The 23,299-nt window shown below is 49.0% G+C and overlaps 1 protein-coding gene across 1 annotated transcript in view; it reads right to left on the reverse strand.

The window, feature by feature from the left end:
* Positions 1–639: 639 nt before the first annotated feature.
* The window catches only part of FBLN2 (fibulin 2), a 94,083-nt gene continuing 71,423 nt past the window's right edge, over positions 640–23,299 (reverse strand). The window contains exons 8-18 of the mRNA XM_066195477.1: positions 22,962–23,078; positions 21,047–21,148; positions 15,105–15,239; positions 13,884–14,021; positions 12,912–13,055; positions 9,237–9,365; positions 8,597–8,722; positions 7,878–7,994; positions 7,360–7,488; positions 5,065–5,188; positions 640–2,863 (exon numbers count right to left, since the gene is read on the reverse strand). Of these exons, the coding sequence (XP_066051574.1) occupies positions 2,506–2,863; positions 5,065–5,188; positions 7,360–7,488; positions 7,878–7,994; positions 8,597–8,722; positions 9,237–9,365; positions 12,912–13,055; positions 13,884–14,021; positions 15,105–15,239; positions 21,047–21,148; positions 22,962–23,078 (1,619 nt within the window). The 3' untranslated portion in view covers positions 640–2,505. The remainder of the gene's footprint in view (positions 2,864–5,064; positions 5,189–7,359; positions 7,489–7,877; positions 7,995–8,596; positions 8,723–9,236; positions 9,366–12,911; positions 13,056–13,883; positions 14,022–15,104; positions 15,240–21,046; positions 21,149–22,961; positions 23,079–23,299) is intronic.

Genomic DNA, 23,299 nt, shown 5'->3' on the forward strand with positions numbered 1-23,299 from the left:
GGAAGGAGAAGAATGTCCTGAAATCCTTCCCCTGGCTCTGGCCAGTTGCACCAAGCAACCTTTCCAACCTTTCCCAACTGCAGATGAAGACACCCTTCTTCCCAGCAGAGCATTTTCCTTCTAATAGTATGCAAAGCCTTTCCTAAAACTTTCTTCATCAATTACCTGTCTAGAAAATGAAGAGTTGATGCTAAAAACTGCCAGATCCTTAATATGATTGACTGTGGCTGGTTTCAGTCAGCAAAAGGTCTCCCAGTAACAAATGACTTGTCCATTTGTTCTCTGACAAGAAGCACAGTCGAGGCCTGGGTGTCATTTGTGCTCAATCAAATCCTAATGCTGATGGAAAGCTCGGGGTTTTGGTGACTCCTGCTGTGCCCCAGTGGGGCTTGGAGAAATGTGTCACCCCTGAACGTGTGCAGGATGGGGCTGGAAGGCCTGGAGCTGTCAGACGGGAATTAACTGGGATGACAAATGGCACAAACATGCCTTTCTCTGTTGGCACTTCCCTGTTGCATGCTTACAAAACTGTTAACTATGGAAAACAAAAGATGGATGGGAGAAGATCTTTTGCTAAATGGTTTTTTATAGAAAAAAAAAAAACAAAACAAAGAGAAGCTTGATGTATGCAAGCTCACTGATAGTCCTTGTTTTACAGCTGGGGAACATAAATAATTTTTCCCTGCTAATGGGATTTTATGATCTCAGATACAGAAAGATTTGTCCTTTATTTTAAGGACATCCAAATTAAAGGAGTGACTTGAAGTGGTAGAGACTGGCCTGGGGACATAGTGAATACAGAACATTAACTCTCATCATATAGGTGATGTTTACAAGACTTTTAAATGCAATTTTTACAACATAATAAAGTTGCTGAATGTGGCATAGAAACGTGTTAGATTTAATTTCTCCACTTCTTTTTGTGTACACATCAATCAAAATAAGATCAACTGTAGGAAAGAACAGGTCATTGTTTTGCCAGGAAAGGTTGGATCAGATGATCATTGAGGCCCCATCCAACCTGGGATTATTAAACTGCAGAGAAATAAATATCCACCGCTTTTAGCTATGTTTTTCCTTTAAAACATTTTGCAGAATACTCACAGCTGGAACAAAGGAAGCTCAGAAAATTGCAACACTGGAGCTTTTCGGGGGGGGGGGGGAAGAGAAAACAGCCACAAATAAGTTCTGATAGTCATTTCTAAATTCTAATAAATACTTCGATTATATTATGCTTTGCCAGATCTGGCCTCCAACTTTGGACTTCATCCAATTCCCTGAAGAACCAGAGGAAATCGAGCGCAAAACTTTGATTGTACTCTTTTCTAAATGGCAAAATAGAACCCACCAATTTCACTGGCATTTTTCTCTGCATCATTTGGCAACACCAGTGGAGGCATTTTCCTGAAGCGGAGAAGAAAACCCCCTCTTTGTCTTTTTAAAATTGCAAGTTATTGCTCAGGGACATGCCCAAGCTTTAAAATAGGGAGCAGTAATTATTATTTCATTATTTCCATTTGGACATTCCTTTAAGAATTACAAAGCTTCAAATCTGCACTTACACATTATAGAGTGAGGAACAGAGGAATACCAACACCTTTAAAGACAACTACTAAAAATGGCAATGTGAGCTTTCACTGTAAAGTGTAGTATTCTGGCGAGGCCTCGGTCTTGCAAATATTCAGCACATGAGCACTCTTACTAAAGCAAGACTCACCCATAGGCTTTTTCACTGGTGGAGTTTCCTTTTATTTATATATATTTTAAGGCAACATATTATGAAAGTTGGAAGGAGGGAAATAACCCGGGAGCAGGAGGTGGGGTCACCATCAGTGTCCATGGACAGCCTTGGGCTCAGCACCTCAGCACAGACACCCCAGCGAGGCCACTGGCCCAGCCAAACCAGAACTCTGTGTCACAAAGAGAAATCATTCCGTGGTATTTTTCTTCCCAGTACTCTCACGTGAACACCTTCCCTCTCTAGTGCAATACCCTGCAGAAGTGACTACACCTAAAAATAACTGCTAAGAAAAGGTTCCTGCATGTCACAGAATCACTGGGTTGGAAGAGATCTCCAAGATCATCAAGTCCAACCCAACCCTAACCTCAACTAAACCATGGCACCAAGTGCCACATCCAGTCTTTTCTTAAACACATCCAGAGATGGTGAATCCACCACCTCCCCGGGTAGACCATTCCAATACTTTACTACCCTTTCTGTAAAAAACCTTTTCCTGATATTTATCACAAGGTCTGTACTGCCTTTCTAACCCTTCCTTCATTTTGTTGGCAGATGATGATGACGTACAGAATTGCATAGGGAAACAGAACGTAAAAAGATAAAAATTAACTTAATTTACACAACCAATAAGAAAGTTTAAAGCAACGATAGAAAAATAATATCAAGGCTAGATACATGGAATTGCCAGTTCAACGGTATTAAGCTTTGGTAGACCAGTTAAAGAGCATAGCACCAAACAAAATCCAACGCCAGCAACACGGGCTTCAGTAGGCGTGAGCTGTGATGAAAATGTAGATCTTGGCAAGGAAAGTCGTGTAGGTTCCCTGCCGCCAGAGTTTCATTTCCACGTCCAGCAGGAAGTCTTTGGGCTCCTTGACCTGGCGCTGCAGGAAGACGACGCCGGTGTAGGCGTTGAGCCTGCGGGTGCTGAAGAAGCCCTCCTCGTTGCCCCTGGTGATGGTGAGCACGATGCTGTCCCCGGCGTAGGCGGGCGAGGGCCCGATGCGGAAGATGTGCGCCGGCACCACGATGTTGGTCTGGAAGTTGAGCTGGTAGTAGGTGATGCGCACCGGCGTGCTCTGGCACTCCAGGAAGTTGAAGCAGCCGATGCGTTCGCACCGCCTGGGGAAAAGGGGAGGGAGGCACCTGTAGGGATGCATTTCTCACACCCAGCAAGTGTTTTCCGTGTAGGGAAAAGTTTAAGACTCACCCCTCAAGGTAAAGAACCCAGAAACTTCCATACCCTCTGTGGACCAAATATTTTCTGAGCCTGAGCTCTTCCCAAGAAAAACTTTTCAACAGTTTTCTTTTCCCCAAAACTACTTTGTGTAAACAACATTCCTTTCCCATAACAACAGGTGTTGTTTGCTATTTCTGTTACTCAGCCGATGGGAGAGGCGTCAGCCCTATGGACCAGTAACGCGCCTTTTAGTGCGGCGTGTTATAAAAGGGCTGAATGAATTGCAAATAAATCTTCTGATTTCTACTGCCTCCTGACTGGAGTCAAACATTTTTTATTTCATGTCCTATTGGGACAACCCTCCTAGCAGTGATTGGCTCAGCGCCAGCACAAGAACATGGATTGGGCTTTGGGAGTGTAACTCAAAGCCTCTTGATGATCTTATTGGTGGCAAGCCAGATTGCCCCTCCTAAAACATTCAGTATTAAGGAAGAAGCAGAAAAGAAGGAGAGGCTCTTTGGAGTGTTTTTAGCAGGCTGTCAGAGGTTTCTCAGACACCTGTGCGTGGCTTATCTTTTGTCTTCTGTAACATTTGTTATTTTGATATTTCTCCTTATTAAACCTTTTGCTTTACAAAACACCTCTGAAGAGCAGTTTCGCTGAAATGGATTTCAGCCACTTCTCTGCAAAGGCTGGATCCTCAGAGACTAATACATTTACATCTGCTTTATTACACTCTGACCACGTGCTGACCTGTATCAGGGACCTTCAGTGGCCAGGGGACGGCTGGGAGAAACACCAAACTCTCAGGGCATTGCGAAGGATCTGACTGACACCTCAGGATTTTGGCTTTTATATTTTTCATCTATTTGTAACCTTGCAATTCTTTAGTGTATAACTCCAAACTCCATACACAGTGTGAGCTGCTGCTTCCCATTTTGGTCAGACACAATTCCTCTCCGGGCCTGGGAATCAAGGACACCTCACTGCCTCAGGCCCTCAGAGATGGAAACAAGAGTTGGGGGGAGCAAACTTGGGGTAAATGACTTCATTACCTGAACTTGTAATTGGAGGATTAAGCCCCAATATACTGTTAAAAGTATGAAAACCCACAACTGGCCATCCATTTTGGGTGTAGCTCCTGGGAGGCTTCATCTGTCCTAAATGTACCTGAAGGGCCTTCAATAAATAGAACTGCTTTTTATTCCCTTAGTTCTGTCTGGCCTCTGTTTTTAGGTAGCCCCAAAAGGCACCAGGACAAATCCCAGGCCTGAACCTCAGCGTGTGATCAGCAGCTGCTTGCTCTGGCCTCCCAGTGCCCATGAACATTTCTGAGTGTGCAGTTGTGGAGCAGTGCCGCCCGAGGCAGGGATCTCAGACACGGGGAGCTGCACCAGGACCAGCCAGAGTCAGGCTGCAAGCGGCACAGAGCTGGGAAGGGGAGCCAGGGGCTCATCCCTGACAGGGCTGGGGCACTGCCCCAAGGAAATGAGACCCTAAAAGGCACCTAAAAGACGCGAGTGGGAAACAAACTCCTCAGCTGGCAAAGCTGCTCAGTTCTGTAAGGAGGAAAAATATGTTTTAAGCCACAGGCAACTAAATATAGGTTCCCAAAGCACTGGCAGCCATTGAGGCAGGAAATGGGTAGGGAGATTTTGGGGCTCCTGAGCCCCAGCTGCTGAGGAGCTGGGGATGTGCCATTCCCAGAACCCTGTGGCCTGGCAAGCTCAGCATCCTGCTCCCCTCCAACAGTCCCTGATGAACTGCAATCTGAATATTAAACAGGGAGCCCCAAACCCACTGCAAAAGTGGAGCACTGAGCAGCCTAGCTGCTCCTGCTCTGATGCAAACAGCCCACAAGATCTTACTTTAAAACTTAATTATAAACAGAGCCATTTCAGAGCTGCAAAGAGAGCTGCAGGCTCTGATCTCTGCTGTTCCAGCAGCAGCTGGAGGGCAAACAGGGGCTCTGGGGCTTCGGAGAACGAAGGATAACCAGACACAAACACTGCACGGGGAAGGTCCATGAGCTCCAGGTGCCAAAGCAGCTTCTCAGAGCTCTGAGCACCCACAGCCACCCACAAATCAAACACCACAGAACAGCAGAGGCACTGGGCTGGTGCTGCCCCAGGGCCATACTCACATGTCAGACACCTTCCTGTAGTTGGAAGGGCACTCGAAGGACAGGCAGCGGAAGCTGCCCTGGATGTTGTAGCAAGTCTCTGCAGCTGAACAGTTGTGGCTTCCTATTGCACACTCATCAATATCTAAGAAGAAGCACAAGAAAAAAAGATGTTCTAAGTTCAAAAGTAAGAATTAACTCCTAGTGTTTTTCAGGAATAACCAAACTCCACCAGGATATAATTAACCCAAGCTAAAAGCCAACAGGGCCCCCTCACTGACTTGTTGAGACTGGAGAAATCTGGGCTGTGCCAAAAGAATGCATCTGTGCACCAAGATGGCTCTGGATTAAAGCAGAGCACCTAAATAAATCTGGTGTTAAAGCAAGCAAGTGCAAAGTAGTCACTGCTGTCCTACAGGATGCAGGAATTGTGAAAAATGGGAACTCAAAACAACACCTCAGAACAAGGCAGGCAGTTTCGAAAACCTAAATACAAATATCTCCCCATAAGGAGATGTAATTACAGAAGACATAGTAAAGAGCACTTAAAGCTCAGACACTTCATGGCCCAGAGCATACACGTGGTTACCTAAACAACACATCCCCACAAGCCCAAGCCATGACAATGCTGAAAACCAGACACAGTGACAAGGATCCAGCCTGAGCAGAAAGCACTGGCAGAGCCCTCACAGTCACATTGTGTTCTCCCAAATGTCTAGACAATGCACGGAGGCTTTAAAATGAAATAAATCCTAACAGACAAGGCATGTGGACTGTGTAGGGCCCTGCAGCTCCACCAATTGTCACAGAGCAGAGAGACTCTTAGAGGGAAACTATAACCTTCCACTCCCTCCCTTCCCCTGGGATGAGAACTGATCTCACACGCGGAACCGGCTGGTTTAAGAGGCTTGCAAAGAAAAGTATACAATAGGAAATAGGAGAGAATCAAAGTCAAGTAAATCCCTTGCTGGTTCTCAGCAGTGCCCGTAGGTGAAAAGAAAATTTCTTCCATATTGCAATCATTGTCATGAAAGCACTCCCTGCACCACTTTGGCTGCGCTGCAAAATACCACAGGCAGTTTCTGCAAAAAAGATCCATATGTTGAGACACTGCTCCACGAAATACAACTCATCTTTGGAAAAAAGGGAATGAGAACATTCCACCAGTAACTCTTCAGAACTGGCCAGATGATGAGCAACTGGAGCCAGATCTTCAGCTGGGGGAAACCCAGATCATCTCCCTGCACTCAACAGAGTCAACACCAACTCAGCCTGTCTCTAACCACGTTTTCAGACACACCTCAGTGTCTGCCCAGCCTTGTAACTACAGACCTGCAGAGCTCCAAACAAGGGGATGGATCCAGGGGAGTTACACCTGCCCTTTTCTAAAGGTATATTTTACGTAAGAGTCTAAGTGCACGTGGATATCACTGCAATCACACTTAAAAACACATTTTAAAATATTTTAGAATGTTTTAAAAGGATTTTAATTGTCATTTAATCTGCCTCACTGCTCCACAGTGAGGATTAAGTATGCTCATGCTGCTCATGATTTACACAGTACAAATCCGCTGCCATTAGAATTCAAGCACAGGAGATACATAACCAAAGTTACATGGAGGGCTCCTGAAAGAGCCAGGGCAGGAAATGCCTGGCAGCTGGTGTAAGGACTGCAGGAATGTAAAGGTAATCAGATCCTCCACCAGGTTACACAGGCAGAGCATCCTTTGGAAAGGGGGGTTCAGCTCAGCACCACACAGCTGCACACCAGATGAAAACCACCAGGCTCCCAGGAGACACCTCCACGATTCTGAAGGGAAGGGATGTGTGAGGGTAGGGCACTTGTCATTTCACTAACATTTATTAATGCCAGCAGGAATAAGCTTAGGTGACACTGCTGGATGGCCAAGATCCAATTACAGTTCCAACATTTCATCTCCCAGTTTTCTGGAGGAGGAAGCTGTAACTCATAAAGAAGCCACAGATTTCTACATCTGGCACCTCTAAAACCCCAGTGATCGCGCGCTGTGCCAAGGTGCACACACAGCTCACGTGAGCAGTCAAGTGCCCCAGTTGGAAGGATGAAGTGGGCTCCTTGGGAATTCATTTCAGCAATCAGCTCACACTGACAGCTGAGTTGCCACAGCACCTTCTTCCAGCACAGGAAAACCGACTTTGCAAACACCGAAATCTGGCAACTCTGCCCAAGACTGACTTTGGAACAGTGACTGCTAGAAAACATGAACCTTGACTGAGCAACTGTAATGGCCGAGCTCATTGCGAGGGTGTTAATGATTGACCCTGAGGAGCGGTTACCTCTGCAGGTCCTGCCGTTGGCTGCCATGGTGTAGCCCTGCTCGGGACAGGCACACTGGTAGCTGCCGGGGACGTTGACGCAGCGGAAGGTGCAGAGGATGCCGGCGCTCTGCGTGCACTCGTCAATGTCTGCGGGGAGAACACAGTCACACAGGGAAAGAAAAGGGGGGAAAGGAGAAAAGGGGGAAAGGGGGAAAAGGGGAAAAGGGAAAGGAAAGTTAAGAGAAGAAAGAGAGAGAAAGAGAAAGAGAAAGAGAAAGAGAAAGAGAAAGAGAAAGAGAAAGAGAAAGAGAAAGAGAAAGAGAAAGAGAAAGAGAAAGAGAAAGAGAAAGAGAAAGAGAAAGAGAAAGAGAAAGAGAAAGAGAAAGAGAAAGAGAAAGAAAGAGATAAAGAGAGAAAGAGACTCACAACTACCCCCAGGCATCACCTGCAGCACCAGGGGCTGCTGAGGGCCAGAGAGCTCTTGCTGCTACAGAGAAGAAACACACATAGCCTGACCAGGAGAGGCAACAGCTTACCTTTACAGGAATGCCCATCTTCTGCCAGCTGGAAGCCTTGCCTGCAGTAGCACTGGTAAGAACCATAAACGTTGGCACACTCCTGGCTGCAGGGGCTGTTATCACATTCATTCACATCTGCATCCAAAAACAAACCCACAGAGATGGCCACAGTGCTTCTGAACAGTGTCTTCCACCTTTTCCTGCCCCTGAAAAACCTTTACCTTCCAGGCAGAGAGTGATTTGTCCCTCTTTTTTCTGCTCCCTAGGCAGAATGCCAAGAAGCTTGAGCATGTCTGTTGCACCTGAATTTCCTTTCTCCATGTGCCAGTGGAAACACACACACATGCAGACATTTGTTTCAGACTTTATAGCTTTCAGTTCACTAAAATATGCAATTGTTACCCTAAAAAAATCATGGAGAACTCAAAAATTTTCCATTCAATTCAAAATCTTTTTTTTTTGTAAGCTTTGTCACTATTGAGTTTCATCTTTATCCAAATTCGAATGGTTTCCTGCTTTAACTTTGTTCTGTTCTCCTTTTCCGTCAAGCGAAAGGAAAGCAAAAAAGTACATGGGGAAAGGAAGAAAGAGGAGAGACTTATTGACACTCATCTGACAATCCCAGTGTTTGACCGCGAATTAGAGCACACAAAGGTTGCTGTGTTGATGGCAACGCCTTCTCTAAAGTGCCCTAATTCTCACAGCAATTTCTTCCCCGCGGAGAGGAGGGCTGGTACCTTCGCAATGCTTTCCGTCGTAGGAGAGGCGGAATCCCGAGGAGCAGGAGCAGTGGTAGGAGCCGGGCGTGTTCTCACACGTGTGCTGGCACAGCCGCCCCGGGTAATTCCAGCACTCGTTGATGTCTGCCAGCACGACAAGGAAACTCACCATCAGCTCAGGGGCACCAGCAAAGCAGGTGCAGGAGGGTGGTTTTTAAAGTGTCAGGGATTGGTTTGCAAGGCGTGAAGTGCTCGGCCAGGGTTTGAGGCTGCCTGACTCCCAGCTCTGCCCGCTGCACCGGAGGGACAAAGGACACAGTGCTGCGTCGTGGCTCTGGGGAGGAAAGTGCTGAAACCTCCAGACAGACAAATTCCGAATCTGCCTGTCAGAAGCACAACCCACAGGGAAGTACTCTGCAGATGGCTCTAAGTGACAACCTGCAGGCAAACCAAGCCAAGGGTCCCAAATCCCCGGCGGGCGCGGCAGAGCTGTGGGTGCGCTGCACCGCCCAGCTCCGGAGGTGATGCTGAGCACTGCACAGCTCCCGCTGCGGTGGTGCTGAGCACTGCACAGCTCCCGCTGCAGTGGTGCTGAGCACTGCCCCGGGGCCAGGGCTCCGCCAGGGCCAGCCCCCAGCCCCTGCTGTGCCCCACGTACCGATGCAGCTGCGGCTGAAGGCGTCGTACTGATAGCCCATCTTGCAGTCACAGCGGTAGCCCCCGGGCAGGTTGTGGCACAGCTGCCCCTCTCCACACCGGTGCACCCCAGCCTGGCACTCGTCCACATCTGCAGAGCCAGACAGGGAAAGCTGCTTCAGCACGGGTTGATTAAAACCAGTGTTGGTGAAGGGACGCAAAAAGGGCCATTGAAGGGCAGGGTTAGAAACTGGACAGGGGAAACATCACAGCTTCTCCCTCCGCAGTCCTCGCAGGGGCAGTGGAATCAAACCTGGGGAAGGCAGAGCTTTCACAGTGAAAATGGTAACTGGACTTGCAATGAGGCTCTCCCAGTATATTCTGCATTTCAGTGTACGCACACTTTGATTCTGCTCAAACCATGACATTTAAAGCCCCCATTCTGATGTTCTGCCATTCCATGAGTCACATCAAACCATTTAAAGCAAAACAAGAACCAGCCAGAAATTCTGCTCATCCCTTCAATTAAAGCAACTGCTATTTTCATCTCCACTTGCCCTCTCAGTCTGGTCCTGCTGTCTGCCTTTTGCTCTTTCCCAATGTTGATCTTTTTTCTTTTCTCTATCAGCTCCCATTTTGATATTCCCCGCGGCCTCTCATCCAAAATCCAATACCAACAAATTAGTTGCTTCTCCACTCACACACATCATTTCCAATCTCATTTAAACATCCTCGGAGGAAGACGAGAGTTTTCAATACAGGCTGATTTACAAGACTTGCAACATGACTAAATAGCTCATCAGCATCTAACAAATCTCTCTTACCATCTGTGGCAAGAAGCATCAAAAAGTCTGATTAACCCTCACAATTGCGTACTTCTTCAAGCATTCCAAGCTCTGCCACTTCCTAAGCCAACAGATCCTGCCTTCTCCCTGTTGTTCACATCTTCAACTACTTTTACAACCCAAATCCCTGTTCATGTAACGATCATTAGGATGGATCTCTAAGGCTGGAAATTCGCCATGCTGCCCTATTTGAAGTCATAAATTTGAGCACTAAATCATGTCAAAGGGTTCCTGGGCAGCTCTCCATCAAACAACAGCCTTGAAGGGGCCGCACCCACAGCCACAGCAATCCCTGCTGGCACTGGGTCAGGGATGGCAGGGAATGAGGGAATGCCCCTCACCATGCAGGAATTCCTGACAGGAGCCGAGATTTCTGCTGGAACACAAAGTCCTCGTTTTCTCTGAATCAGAGGTAGCACCAAAACCAAGGAAGTCTCTAATGCAGATAACAATTTACAAAGCAGCAGCTTTATTTGTAATGAATTCGTGTCTGCAACCATTTTGTTAGTTTGTCCAAAGTTCCGTATTCCATTGCATTCAGACTTTAATTACTTCTAGGGCATTACACCATCAGAACTGTGCCATATTTCACACTTACAGCAGTTTTCAGCTAAATCTAAGAGGCAGTTTTTAATAACTCATTTGCTCAGTCAGAAAATCTGAACATTTTAAAGACAGATGAATTCTCTAAGCAGAGGAGATGACCCTACAAGTGTCGTTCTGCTGAAGAAACACGTGTAGATGATGTTTTTACTGCTGTGTATAAATCTGATTCGGGAATCTAATTAGCTATTGTAATGCCTCAAAGACACTAGTCTTTATCACAGAGAGAGGAAATTAGGACCATATGCTTTTCTTCTTTCTTCCCTGTGCTCTCTGCCAACTTAAAAAAAAGCCATTAAAAAAAAATACCAAACAACACAGACCAGCATCAGGGACAGAGTGCACACAGCAAAGACAGAGAAATCACCGATTAACATCAATTATTCCCAAAATCAAGGTAGAGAAGCCTCCTTATGCCTGCTCCTGAGCAGCCTTGTCAGTGGTGTAAAGCAGGGCCATCAGAAATCATTGTCTTATCGCACTGTGCTCTAGAGCAGAGAGGCTGGAGGATTAATGGCAATTTCCTCCTCTCTCTCATGGATTTACACACAGTCCCTTTTGTTTTAGGAACAACTGGGGAGAAAAGCTGGGTTCTTTCTGTACCATCAGTTTGAAATTTAGGAATATAACTTGCCCCAGCCACTAGAGAGTCGCAGAATCATTAAGGCTGGAGAATCATTAAGGCCTCCAAAATCACCAAGTCTGTTGATCCAGCACCACCACGTTCACCACTAAGCCATGTCCCCAGGTGCCACATCCACAGGTTTTTGACCAGGTCCAGGGGTGGGGACTGCCCCCCTGCCCTCCTTTGCAGAGCATGCAGAGCGAAGGCTGCTGGTCAGGATGGCTGTGCTGCTCAGGGCTGACTGCTGTCTTGTGGGGAAAATGGCATTCAGGGACACTGTGGCATGGTGCTCACCCTAAAAACAACCCCAGGTGGTGCAACCATACCCAGCCCAGGTGACCTGGCTGAGAAGGGATCAAAAGCTGCAGAACTGTGTCTGCACAGAACTGAGGGAGACAGGACTTTTGGAGCTTCTTTTTTGGAAGTACTGAAATATCCCAGGCTGTAACAGGACAGCAAAGAACACAGCACTGCTTTGCCCTGAACTTACAAACCACAGTATTTGGAAGCTTTCTCAATTTCCTCAGTTGCACACATAAACTGTTCTTTCCAAATCTGCTACTTCCAAATCCTCTCCACCTTTCCACTGGCCACCCGTGGTGTGGATAGTCCTGGGACTAAAACCATGAGGGAGAGAGAGGACAATGAAGAGCAGAAAGGCGAATGCAGAAATAAATATCTGTGGAAATGGGGTCTGGCTGTACCACTGGAGTGCCCTACAAGTTGCTAACCATGACCAAATTAATGGTTTTTAACACAGCTCCCAGCCACCTGCAGCCCTACAAAGAACATTTTGTTAATCTGTCATCCTTTGTTCCAGGGGAAGGTAGATAAAGATCACTGGGGTCTCAGCACTGAGCAAACTGCTGCTTTGTCATTTCTTTTTTAATTTCCCCCACTGTCATTTTGGGATTTCCTATCGCATGTAGCTTGGAAGATGGGGAATTGGAGAACACCCAGCCAGCCTTGCCTTGGGCACCAGGGACTGAGCTTCCCTGCCCTTGGTGCCTCATGTGCTCATTTACAGACAAACATTAACAAGCACTGAAATCTGCCATTCTGAGCCAGTAACTCCCCAAATACACTGGAACAAACACAAATCAGGATCAAGCTGCATGCCAGCCTATTCAAATATTTCATGTACTCATTCTCCTCAGAATTCCTTTCACACAGTGAGAATTTATCCTGAACACCCTCACAGGTGGATGCAATGGGAACACCATGCACAGAACATCCCTTCAAAGAACATCCACTTGGTGCTCCTCCTGTGAGCCCCCAAACCCAGCACTCCCTGTTTGCTGCAGATCACTCCACTTCCAGGGAGGTACTACAAAAACCACCGAGGCCTTGTGCTCTTGCCTGCCAGGATGAGTTAAATAACTAAAACACATTCTCTCCAGAGTGGAAGCCAGTCAATCCCATCTGCAGCCAAAACCAGCTGCTGAGCGCACCAAGAGAAACTCCGCGGAGCAATGACAGGATCCTGCAGCACAAGCAAACCCCAGAACTGCAGGGACAGCAAATTCCCCTTCCTCAAAGACATGTAGGAATCTGGAGGTAACTCCAAACATGTCTTTGGCAGTGGCACAGATTTTTCCCCTGCCCAGCCCCGGGCTGCCCTCACCGACGCAGCGCGTGCCGTCCTCGTTGGCGTGGTACCCTCTGCTGCAGCTCAGCGTGTTCCTCTGGCACGTGTAGGACCCCACCGTGTTGATGCAGTTGAATCCCGGCTTGCAGGGCTCAGGGAGAGATGTGCACTCATTGATATCTGGTGAAGAAAACAAACAGAGCAGTGAGAGATGCTGTTTAAACCATCTGGCCTGCTTTTGATACGTGGCTGGGTGAGGTCAGAGTGTTATCAGTCCCACCAAGGTGTATCAAGCTCTGAGGGACGCCAGCAGCCTCTCAGAAATGGCTTAAGAATAATTAGTGAGACAGCTGATTGGAGGTGTTTGGAAATAGCAAAAAGGTTTTAATTAAAGATAAAATAACTATACAAAACAAAAAAGGTAAAAGCTGTGCACAGTGCAGGGAGGTCCCTTGCACCTGCGAAGACATCCCGAAAAGTCCTGAGAATGTTCATGCTCTCTCTGAAGTATTCATCGATCTAGGATGGATTTTTGGCTTGCTGCCCAACAGAAAATAGCTACATTCCTTGAGGAACAGCTAAAGAACCAACAGGTGCTTTTGTCCTGCCACTGGGCCAGTTATGGTGAGAAAAGCACAGAAGTTTCTGGTTCTTCTTCCTTAAAAGTTCAGGGGCGAGGCTTAAACTCTTTTCCTAATATGGGAACACCTGCTTGGGTGTGAGGGTGCACTGCAACAATGCTTTCTTCCAACCGTCCCTTCTTTTCCTTCACTTCAACTTCTTGTGCTACAAAGATAAGGCTGCTGAAGGTCTGCTGTGGGGATAGTTCCAAGTTCAAGTGGGGATAGTTCCAAGTTCAAGTATTCACACCTTTAAACGGACAGCAGCATTGACATTACGTTCAGAGCAGGGTTTGAGGACAGCTCCCCATCCCAAGGGGTCACTGCTCCTTCCTGGGAGCCCCAGGAGCTGCAGCCCAGGGCACAGAGCCCTGCTGCTCACACTCACCCACACAGTTCCCCTCAGGGTCCTGCAGGAACCCGTCCATGCAGCGCTGCTTGGACTCGCAGTAGAAGGAGCCCTCGGTGTTCTGACAGACAAAGTTCACCTTGCAGCTGTGGGTTCCTCTCTCGCACTCGTCGATATCTGCTCATCACACCAAAACACCACACTGGGGTCAGCTCAGCTCCACCGAGGAAATTAGGAGCCATTATTTCAACAGACACCTGGTACCAATGGGAAATCTGAGGCTGAAGTGTGGGTGCTCTGGGGCATCCCTTCAGGATTTGTCAGGTCCTGCAGCAAATTTGATTCAGGGCCTTACTGCCTCATTCACAGCATCTCTTGCAACCCACAAATACCAAAATATCTGCATTTTTTTACAGGCTGCTGTAAAACAATTTGTAAGTATTATAATCCTCTATAATCTAATTTTGAGACTAGGAAGTAAATTAGATTAGTAATAAATGTTAGAAATGCTCTAGAATCAGACAACAGAACAAGACATTCACAAAACAGCCTCTTCAAGTAAACCAAGCTTTATCTATGACAGCTGTTTATAAAGGGAGATTTCGGATCATTTCTATTTTATAACTTTATGTTCTATGCCAAAAGCTAAGCTCTTTCCTTAGGCATCTCTTACTCCAGCTGTCAGGGATCTGTAAAACTCGTAGGTGTAAATAACAGTGAGTTTTGCCCTGAAGGCAGGGCTCGTGTGTCCCTTGCACACTCCTGTGCTGCTGTGAGCACTGATGTTCCCTTCTCTGTTAGACACCTACAGAGACCAGGACAGGGGGATGAAGAATAACTTCTTAACCCTGTGACCATCCCAAATGGTTGAATGCAAATGTAAAATGTAAATAAATGCTAACAGAGATCCTGAACACGGGGAAGGTGGGGCTGTCAGCCCTGTGATCCATTCAGGCTGCGAATTTTCCCTGGAATCGCCAGCAAACAGCATCAGCTGAGCCAGGCAGAGGAGCTGAGGGGGATTCCTCCATCAGGGAGATGGCAAATCCTAATTCAGAAGGCTTCATCCATGTTCTGAGTAATTTACAGTTATCCCTGGGAGCCATTTCAAACGAGTGGATGTGCAGGGGGTGCCTGCAAAGCCCAACACTTGAGCAGCCTCTTTTAGCTGCAGCGCTGGTGCCACAGAGCAGCAACACCAAAATGCTTTGCAATCCCTTCCCCTCCCCCTGTGTAGGGGCTGAAGAGCCCTTTCCTTACCCACACACTCCCCATCCTTCAGCTCGTGGCCGGGCTGGCAGCTCAGCTCCTGCAGGCAGCGGAAGGAGCCCATGGTGTTGACACAGTGCTCTCTCCTCTGGCAGGTGTGTCTCTCTGTCACACACTCGTTGATGTCTGTGAGAGAGAGGGAACAGGTCAGTGCCACGGGCTGCCAAGGCATCTCCCTCTTCCTGCTCTTTTGGAAGGAGCAGAAAGCCCAGATGAAAGACAGTCAATGCAGTTACAGTGCTCTGATGGGAGATGTTTTTAGTCCAGGGTCTTTAGTTAGCACAGAGTGACTGAGGAGACACGAATCCCAGGGGGATTTCCTCCTCCTCCCCTCTCCCCAGAGGCCATGGGGTGGTGCAGGCACTGGGGACAGGGATGGACAGGACTGAGGGAAGGCAGAGGATTGATGAGCAGCCGGTGGAGACGGGATGGGAACTCCTGGACAAATGAATGAGAAAGGGATTAATGCCCACTGCTCCTCACCAGAGCTCCACAGCCCCGCCACTGAGCAGTCCTGCTGCCTCAGGCCAGGCTGGCAGGGGCTGCTGGGCTGGCAACTACTCCAGGGTCACCCTGCTTCTCAGCTGGATCATGCTGGTACCTGCTCCCTAAGAAATGCATCCCTGCGACTGCACATGCAGGAACTCATGGAGAGGAACCCTGACGGCTCAATCGAGTTTGTAAATTTGTATGTGGAGCTTTAAAGAGATCTGATTTCAGCAGGTGGAGTAGTGGAAAAGTTTTTAAAAAAAACCACTTGAACGCAAGATTGCAGAGCATGAGACAATTAGGGAAGGAATATGAAACACCTTTAAAATGATACGTTTTGATAGGCTTGGATGAAATCATCTCAAATTCAGGTCTTGCTTATGTTAATAACGAAAGCTAGAACAGCATGATGAGCAAATACTTCGAAGCAACAAAAAGGGTCAGAGACTGGGAAGGGAAATTTTCTTGCCAACCTCCACAAAGCCTCACACATTCCCATTTCTATATAAAGCTAAGAACTGCTAGAGCTAACAAAAGCCAAATGTGACCAGAACCATTACCACTCCTCTGGCTGCTCTGTGTGTGAAGCTGTTCTCATACTACACAATAAAGCAAGTATTGTTTAAATCAGACTTTCATTTTGGCTGTAGAACCTCATTTTCAGATAAGTACATCAGATATATGACTTCCCCCGTGGAGCATGAAAACAGGAAAAGCCATTTGAAAAGATTTTTGTCTTTAAAACTGTGTCAGCTAGTTTTCTAGCAAGGAAATGAGGAGGAGCACCAAAAAACTTCAGTTCCTGGTGGGCTGGGATAACTGGTGGTGTGCACTGAGTTTTGCAAGACCTGCATTAGCTTGGTTACATTGCACTTCTCACTTATTCCTATTTCCCTTTTCTTTTTTTGCTCTGTTTGCCATTGCTACCCTCCACATGCTGTGGAGTTCCTTTCCAAAGGAATTGGTTGATCCACAGCAAGGTCCTGACCATCACCTGGATCTCTTTCTACCTGTCCCACACGAGGTTTGAGCTCCTCCATGGAGAGACAGGTCCTTGCCTGCCCCAAAGTTCCTGCAGGGTTATGTCCCCCCAATGCCTTTCCCAGTTTCTGTTCATTAGAGTGAGGAGTATTTTCACAAGTGATCCTGTGGGGGTAACAAAATCCCCTCAACATGCTGAGAGATGACTACAAGGTTCTGTGGTAGATCCCTCTCACCTTAGGCTTAGTTCTTTAATAATTTTCATTTTTAAAAAAATTTATTGTAGAGAAAACCAGCAGTGGATGGCCACTTAACAGCACGCAAAGCACTGCAAGACTTTCTGCTGGCTGTACCACAGGTCTGAGATTATCTGTCCTTGCAAAAACCACAAAAAGGTCCTTCACAAAAACAAACTGACAGCACCATGAGCTTGAGTCAGTCCAGCACCACGTCAAAAGAGTAAAGTGTGTTTGTCTGAAATATGAACCAAAGAGGGTAGGAGGCATTCCATGTAATCAGCAGGTGGAATATTAAATAACAGGCATAAAAAAAGGTTGTGATCTCATAGAGGAAAAAAAAATCGAATATGATTTCATGTTTTGTCTGTATTTTTGATTCAATTTGCAAAACTCTGAGTACTTGAAAAAATATGCAGAACTGGCTGGAACACATTTGAGGAAATTAAAATGCTGGAAACTGGCAGATTACAATGCAGAATTCTTGCTTTCAATGGGAGTTCTGTGCACATGAGACACTGACAAGCTCTAAAGACTGACTGTGAGCTGGGCTGAGCTGCAAGGCTTAAACCCTGAGCCATGGCCATGCAAAGCTCTGCTCTGCCTGCCCAGAGCCAGGACAGGAACCTCTGGCTGTGCCAGCTGCCAGCCCAGCACTGCTGGCCAGTTTATCATGCAAACATCCCTGGTTTTGTTCATTTGTCTAAACAAATTCCTAAATTTGCTGTAGACCCCAGAGTGCCCATGACCGTGGAAGCCAACTCCACAAGTCAGTGAGATGCTTGACAGAGCACTAGGAATAACAGAGTTATGCTTTCAGTCTCAAACACAGTTAATTCCAACACTGGACCAGCTGTGGTATTCATCCAACCCAATTAGGGCTGTGAGGGAGGGTAAGATGATATTTAATTTAAAAAACAGCAAACAGAGGAAAAAATAACTCAGTACTATACCAAAAACAAGTCACACAGTTAATTTTTGAGGAATCTGCTCAGTGTGTGTGGCAGCAACATTCCTCACTTTATGTCAGCAAAACCCAGAGTGAAATGCAATCATGTAATAACTCTTTTTTTCCCCAGATCTGTTGCTGCAAACAGCAGCACACACTCCATCCCCGAGCACATTTTTACATCCAAGAGCTGGATGATATTCCTTTTGCAGAGGAATATCAACATTTACCTAGTGCTATTTATTTCAATTTGCACTTCGACACCAAAAACCTCATTTTGGTGCACCTCCTATTAAAAAAGTGAAATGTAGACTTTTCTTGTGCTGAATCTGCAGTTTCTCATTATTTTTTTTTTCTCTTCCAATCTCCTCAGCTCTGTTTGTTTTATGGGACACATCTGTGCAATGCAGGCACTTTGTTATTTTGCAGCCACCCACCCTGTGGGTCCAGGAATAAAGAGACCACGTCTTGCTCCCTGTCAGGAGGGAAACTGAGCTGGGAGCAGCAAGGACAAGAACAGAGCTGTCAGTGTGTGGTGGGAATGGTTTTGTCTGGAAGTCACCAGAAGAGCAGCACCCAGCCTGCCTCTTATCCCTGGAGCTTCCAGCCCAAAGACATCTCGGGATGTGCTCCCAAAAACTCCCAGAGGTGCTGTGTGAGAGCTGTTCGAACAGCTGTTGACTCCTCTCTGTGCATGGCTGCCTTTTGGGAATCCTGGCTGTCTGCTCCTGAATGCACCTGGAGTTATAATCCCCCACCTCTGACTAAAGGAAATTCCACAGATCATAGATTATCAGCTGCTTTGTGCCTGTGCAAAGACTGTAGAACACGCTAAGAGTGACATCGCTAAACCAACAAGAATTTGCAGACTAATTACCAGCGGTTTTCTCGCGGTGTTTGGGACAGCTCAAGGTGGAGAACAAAAGCGGTTAGGCTGGAAAAAGATACCCCAGGAGAAGGAGGCAGCGAGCAAAACGCAAACCACAGTGTGCCTGTGGCTTTCCCCTTGGACGACAAAAGTAGGAAAAAATGTTAAACATGGCAAATGTTCTGCTGGCACCACACACGGAGCAGAGCTGGATGGGAGTGGGGAGCACACACACAAAAAAAGGAAGAGGATTTCCCAAGTTTTTTAGGTTATTTCAAAGGATACCTGTAAGAAGTGCCCTGCGTTAGAGGAACACAGAGGTTTGGTGTTTAGTGAGGGAGTAAGGCTTCACAAATGGGAAACGTGTCTTTGCTTTCATGAGTAGTGCCTGAGGTTTATCTGGTGCAGTCATAACAAAACTGTTCTGATGCCGTGGGGCAGAGGGAGAACATGAGCCAAAGGAAGCACTTGGCTCCTGCCACAGCAGCTCCTGCCAGAGCTGCAGACACACGGGCAGTGGGATGGTGCAGAACACTCTTGGGAGAGGTGAGAAAGGACAGATCCATCCCTCCTGCACAGTCCAGGGAAAACATCAGGGGCTTCAGGGGCAAGATCAGGAGCAGAGCTGCATTCCTGCAGCTGCCAGGAGCTGCTGCACAAGGCTACCTGAATCCTGAGCTGCTGTGGTCACCACACCTGTGGGCTGGGGGCTGCTGCACAAGGCTACACCTGCACCCCGAGAACGGATGGCTGGGGAAAAAGGCAGACAGCACACAGCTCGTGGGGTGAAGGGCTGAGCAGATGGTGCACATGTGTTGGTGCTGCCTGGCTCTGAGGTGCCAGGTGCAGGGATGGCCAGGGGGCCTGGAGCACGGATGGTGTGGCTGCAGAGCATGGAGAGCTGTGATGGGATGGGAACGTGTGCCTCTCGTCTTACCAACACATTTCCTATGCCTGTTGAGAATAAAGCCCTCTGCACACATCCCACTGGGGCTGACACAGGAGAAAGATCCCAGTGTGTTCTCACAAAACTGTCCGCTGGAACAAGCCTGAGCACCTGTGAGACACTCATCCAAATCTACAGCAGCACGGGGCAGGCAAAAGGGAAAAACAGAACTCCATTAGAACAGTTCCTGAAATGAAATGATGTTTCTCCCGCGCCCAGGATGGCAGGATGGAGTGTGCTGGAGCTCCCACATCAGCACCAGGCTGGAACACAAGCAGTTACACTGAAAAGAGGCCGGCAAGAAACCCTCGGAGATCGTTCAGTCCTTGCTCACTCTCCTGTACTTCTGCCGTTCCAGAAAGAAACATCCTTATAAAAAGCAGGCATTCACACAGACACAGTGCACCCTCCTTGAAAGAAACCTGCTCCAGTGCACCACCACCCTCACCATCAGATCCCGACTTCAACAGAGATTATAAATGTCCCTTGCCAACGTTTAAACTCACTGCCTCCACTGACAAATATAAATCTTTTCATTTCCTGTAGGAAAACGATTGCCTTGAAATGCCCCTTTTGCTTCTGACATTAATTAATCAAATTAGCTTCCACCACACTTGAGTAAGCAGTGCACTGTGAATATTTCATCTGGTGACATTAAAATCCCATTTTCTTCACAGACTGTCTGGAATTTCATGAAAATGATTTGTTATTCAATAAGATCTAAGATTAAGAGCGATGTGGATAATTTGTGAGCAATTCTGAGCATTGGGAGCTCCTGCTTGCATTTCACTGTTATTGCTCCCTTACTTAGAGATTTATGATTAAGGTATGTCACAGGGCATTGCTTCTGACCCCCAAACCCTCCCTGGGCAAACATATCCCTTGTCACTCCTCAAGAAGGTCCCTTGAAAATTCCTGTAATGGGAATGGTGATGGTGCAGCTTTGGAATTCATTGCTCATCACTGCGCAGGCCAGAGCTCCAGCAGCCTGTGAACACCTGGAGCTGGCCCAGCACACCCCATGGTACGTCCTGCCTCAGCTGTGAAGCCTCCTTGAGTTCAGGTGTCCAAGGCAGGAGGAGCTAGGAGCCAACAGAGCAGATGCCAGGGCAGAGCTGTGCCCTGAGGGTGTCCCAGCACAGCAGAGGTGTCCTGCTCCCTGCTCCTGCTCCAGCCAGAGTGCTGCATGGCCACAGCAGTGACACACAGCCTGGGCAGGAACCTGCGTGGGAAGAGAAACCAGAAGGGCTGAAAAAAAGCCTGCAATGTCAGAGGAAAAAAGCACCAGCCCTGGCTGGCCTCCACCTCGGCAGGTAACACCACGCTGTGCTTCAGGAGTATCTGTGAGCTGGGCTTCCTCCTGCCAAACCAAGGTCTATCCGATGGCACTGCAATTCCCACTTCTGAAAATGAGGAGCACACAAACATTTAGGCATGGCTCTGTGGGGAGCCCAGAGCACTCACCTTCACAGGAAACCCCATCAGCCATGAGCGTGTACCCAGCCATGCAGGAGCACACTGCATCTCCCTCCACGATGTTGCACAGGTGCTTGCAGGGGCCGTTATCTGCACGACACAAAATTGCAAAATCCATCAGGACCCCCAGCACAGATCAGCTGCAGTTCCACACTGCCAGGACAGCCAGGCACAACCCCAGCGCAGGCAAGGGCAGTCAGCCTGTGCCCAACCTGTGCAGCTGCTTCCAACCCTCCTGCTGTGCACTGACACAGCTGGACACTCCTGCCTGCACTGCCCACATCTCCCTGCACTGCCCCCAGCACCCTGCACTGCCCACATCACCCTGCACTGCCCACATCTCCCTGCACTGCCCACATCACCCTGCACTGCCCCCAGCACCCTGCACTGCCCCCAGCACCCTGCACTGCCCCCAGCACCCTGCACTGCCCCCAGCACCCTGCACTGCCCACATCACCCTGCACTGCCCACATCACCCTGCACTGCCCCCAGCACCCTGCACTGCCCCCAGCACCCTGCACTGCTCCCAGCACCCTGCACTGCCCCCAGCACCCTGCACTGCCCCCAGCACCCTGCACTGCCCACATCACCCTGCACTGCCCACATCACCCTGCACTGCCCCCAGCACCCTGCACTGCCCCCAGCACCCTGCACTGCCCCCAGCACCCTGCACTGCTCCCAGCACCCTGCACTGCCCCCAGCACCCTGCACTGCCCCCAGCACCCTGCACTGCCCCCAGCACCCTGCACTGCCCCCAGCACCCTGCACTGCCCCCAGCACCCTGCACTGCCCACATCACCCTGCACTGCCCCCAGCACCCTGCACTGCCCACATCACCCTGCACTGCCCACATCACCCTGCACTGCCCCCAGCACCCTGCACTGCCCCCAGCACCCTGCACTGCCCCCAGCACCCTGCACTGCCCCCATCACCCTGCACTGCCCCCAGCACCCTGCACTGCCCCCATCACCCTGCACTGCCCCCAGCACCCTGCACTGCCCCCATCACCCTGCACTGCCCCCAGCACCCTGCACTGCCCACATCACCCTGCACTGCCCCCAGCACCCTGCACTGCCCACATCACCCTGCACTGCCCACATCACCCTGCACTGCCCACATCACCCTGCACTGCCCCCAGCACCCTGCACTGCCCACATCACCCTGCACTGCCCACATCACCCTGCACTGCCCACATCTCCCTGCACTGCCCCCAGCACCCTGCACTGCCCCCATCACCCTGCACTGCCCCCAGCACCCTGCACTGCCCACATCACCCTGCACTGCCCCCAGCACCCTGCACTGCCCACATCACCCTGCACTGCCCACATCACCCTGCACTGCCCCCAGCACCCTGCACTGCCCCCAGCACCCTGCACTGCCCTCAGCACCCTGCACTGCCCACATCACCCTGCACTGCCCACATCACCCTGCACTGCCCCCAGCACCCTGCACTGCCCCCAGCACCCTGCACTGCCCCCAGCACCCTGCACTGCTCCCAGCACCCTGCACTGCCCCCAGCACCCTGCACTGCCCACATCACCCTGCACTGCCCCCAGCACCCTGCACTGCCCCCAGCACCCTGCACTGCCCCCAGCACCCTGCACTGCTCCCAGCACCCTGCACTGCCCCCAGCACCCTGCACTGCCCACATCACCCTGCACTGCCCTCAGCACCCTGCACTGCCCCCAGCACCCTGCACAGCTGCACTGCCCACCCCAGCCTGAGCAGCAGCTGGGGAGTAACCCTGAAAGCAGAGAGCAGCCTCAAACTTCTTCCTTGGGTTTCCCCTGACACTTCCTCAGCCTCATGCTTGAGATTAAAGCTGGGCACTGAAATCAGACTGGAGAAGGGATGAGTGGAGTTTTATTCTAACATCCCTCTGCAGCTGACACCTCCAGCTTACCTTTGCACTTGTCCTGCTCTTCCTGCAGGGACACCACGAGGATGGGCTGGGAGGGAGAAGCCACTGGAGGGATGGTGGCTTCAGCTTCCAGCCTGGTCACCTGTTCCCTGTCAGGATCTGCAAGGCAAGGGAGGGTCAGGGACAGCAGCGTCCCCAGTGTCTATGCCAGGGCAAGGGGTGATCCCATCCACCCCACTCCATCGTGGTTTGGAGGAGGAAACAAACATCATGGATAGAGATCAGAGATCATTATGGATACAGATCAGCCTGGCTGACAACAACTTCTGTAAAGGAATATCTGAATAAGCTAGAAAAGCTTATTATGCTACCTGCAATAT

Source organism: Chamaea fasciata, unplaced genomic scaffold (assembly GCF_029207755.1).
Source record: "Chamaea fasciata isolate MVZ Bird 193981 ecotype frontalis unplaced genomic scaffold, bChaFas1.0.hap1 SCAF_13, whole genome shotgun sequence".
NCBI lineage: Eukaryota > Metazoa > Chordata > Aves > Passeriformes > Sylviidae > Chamaea > Chamaea fasciata.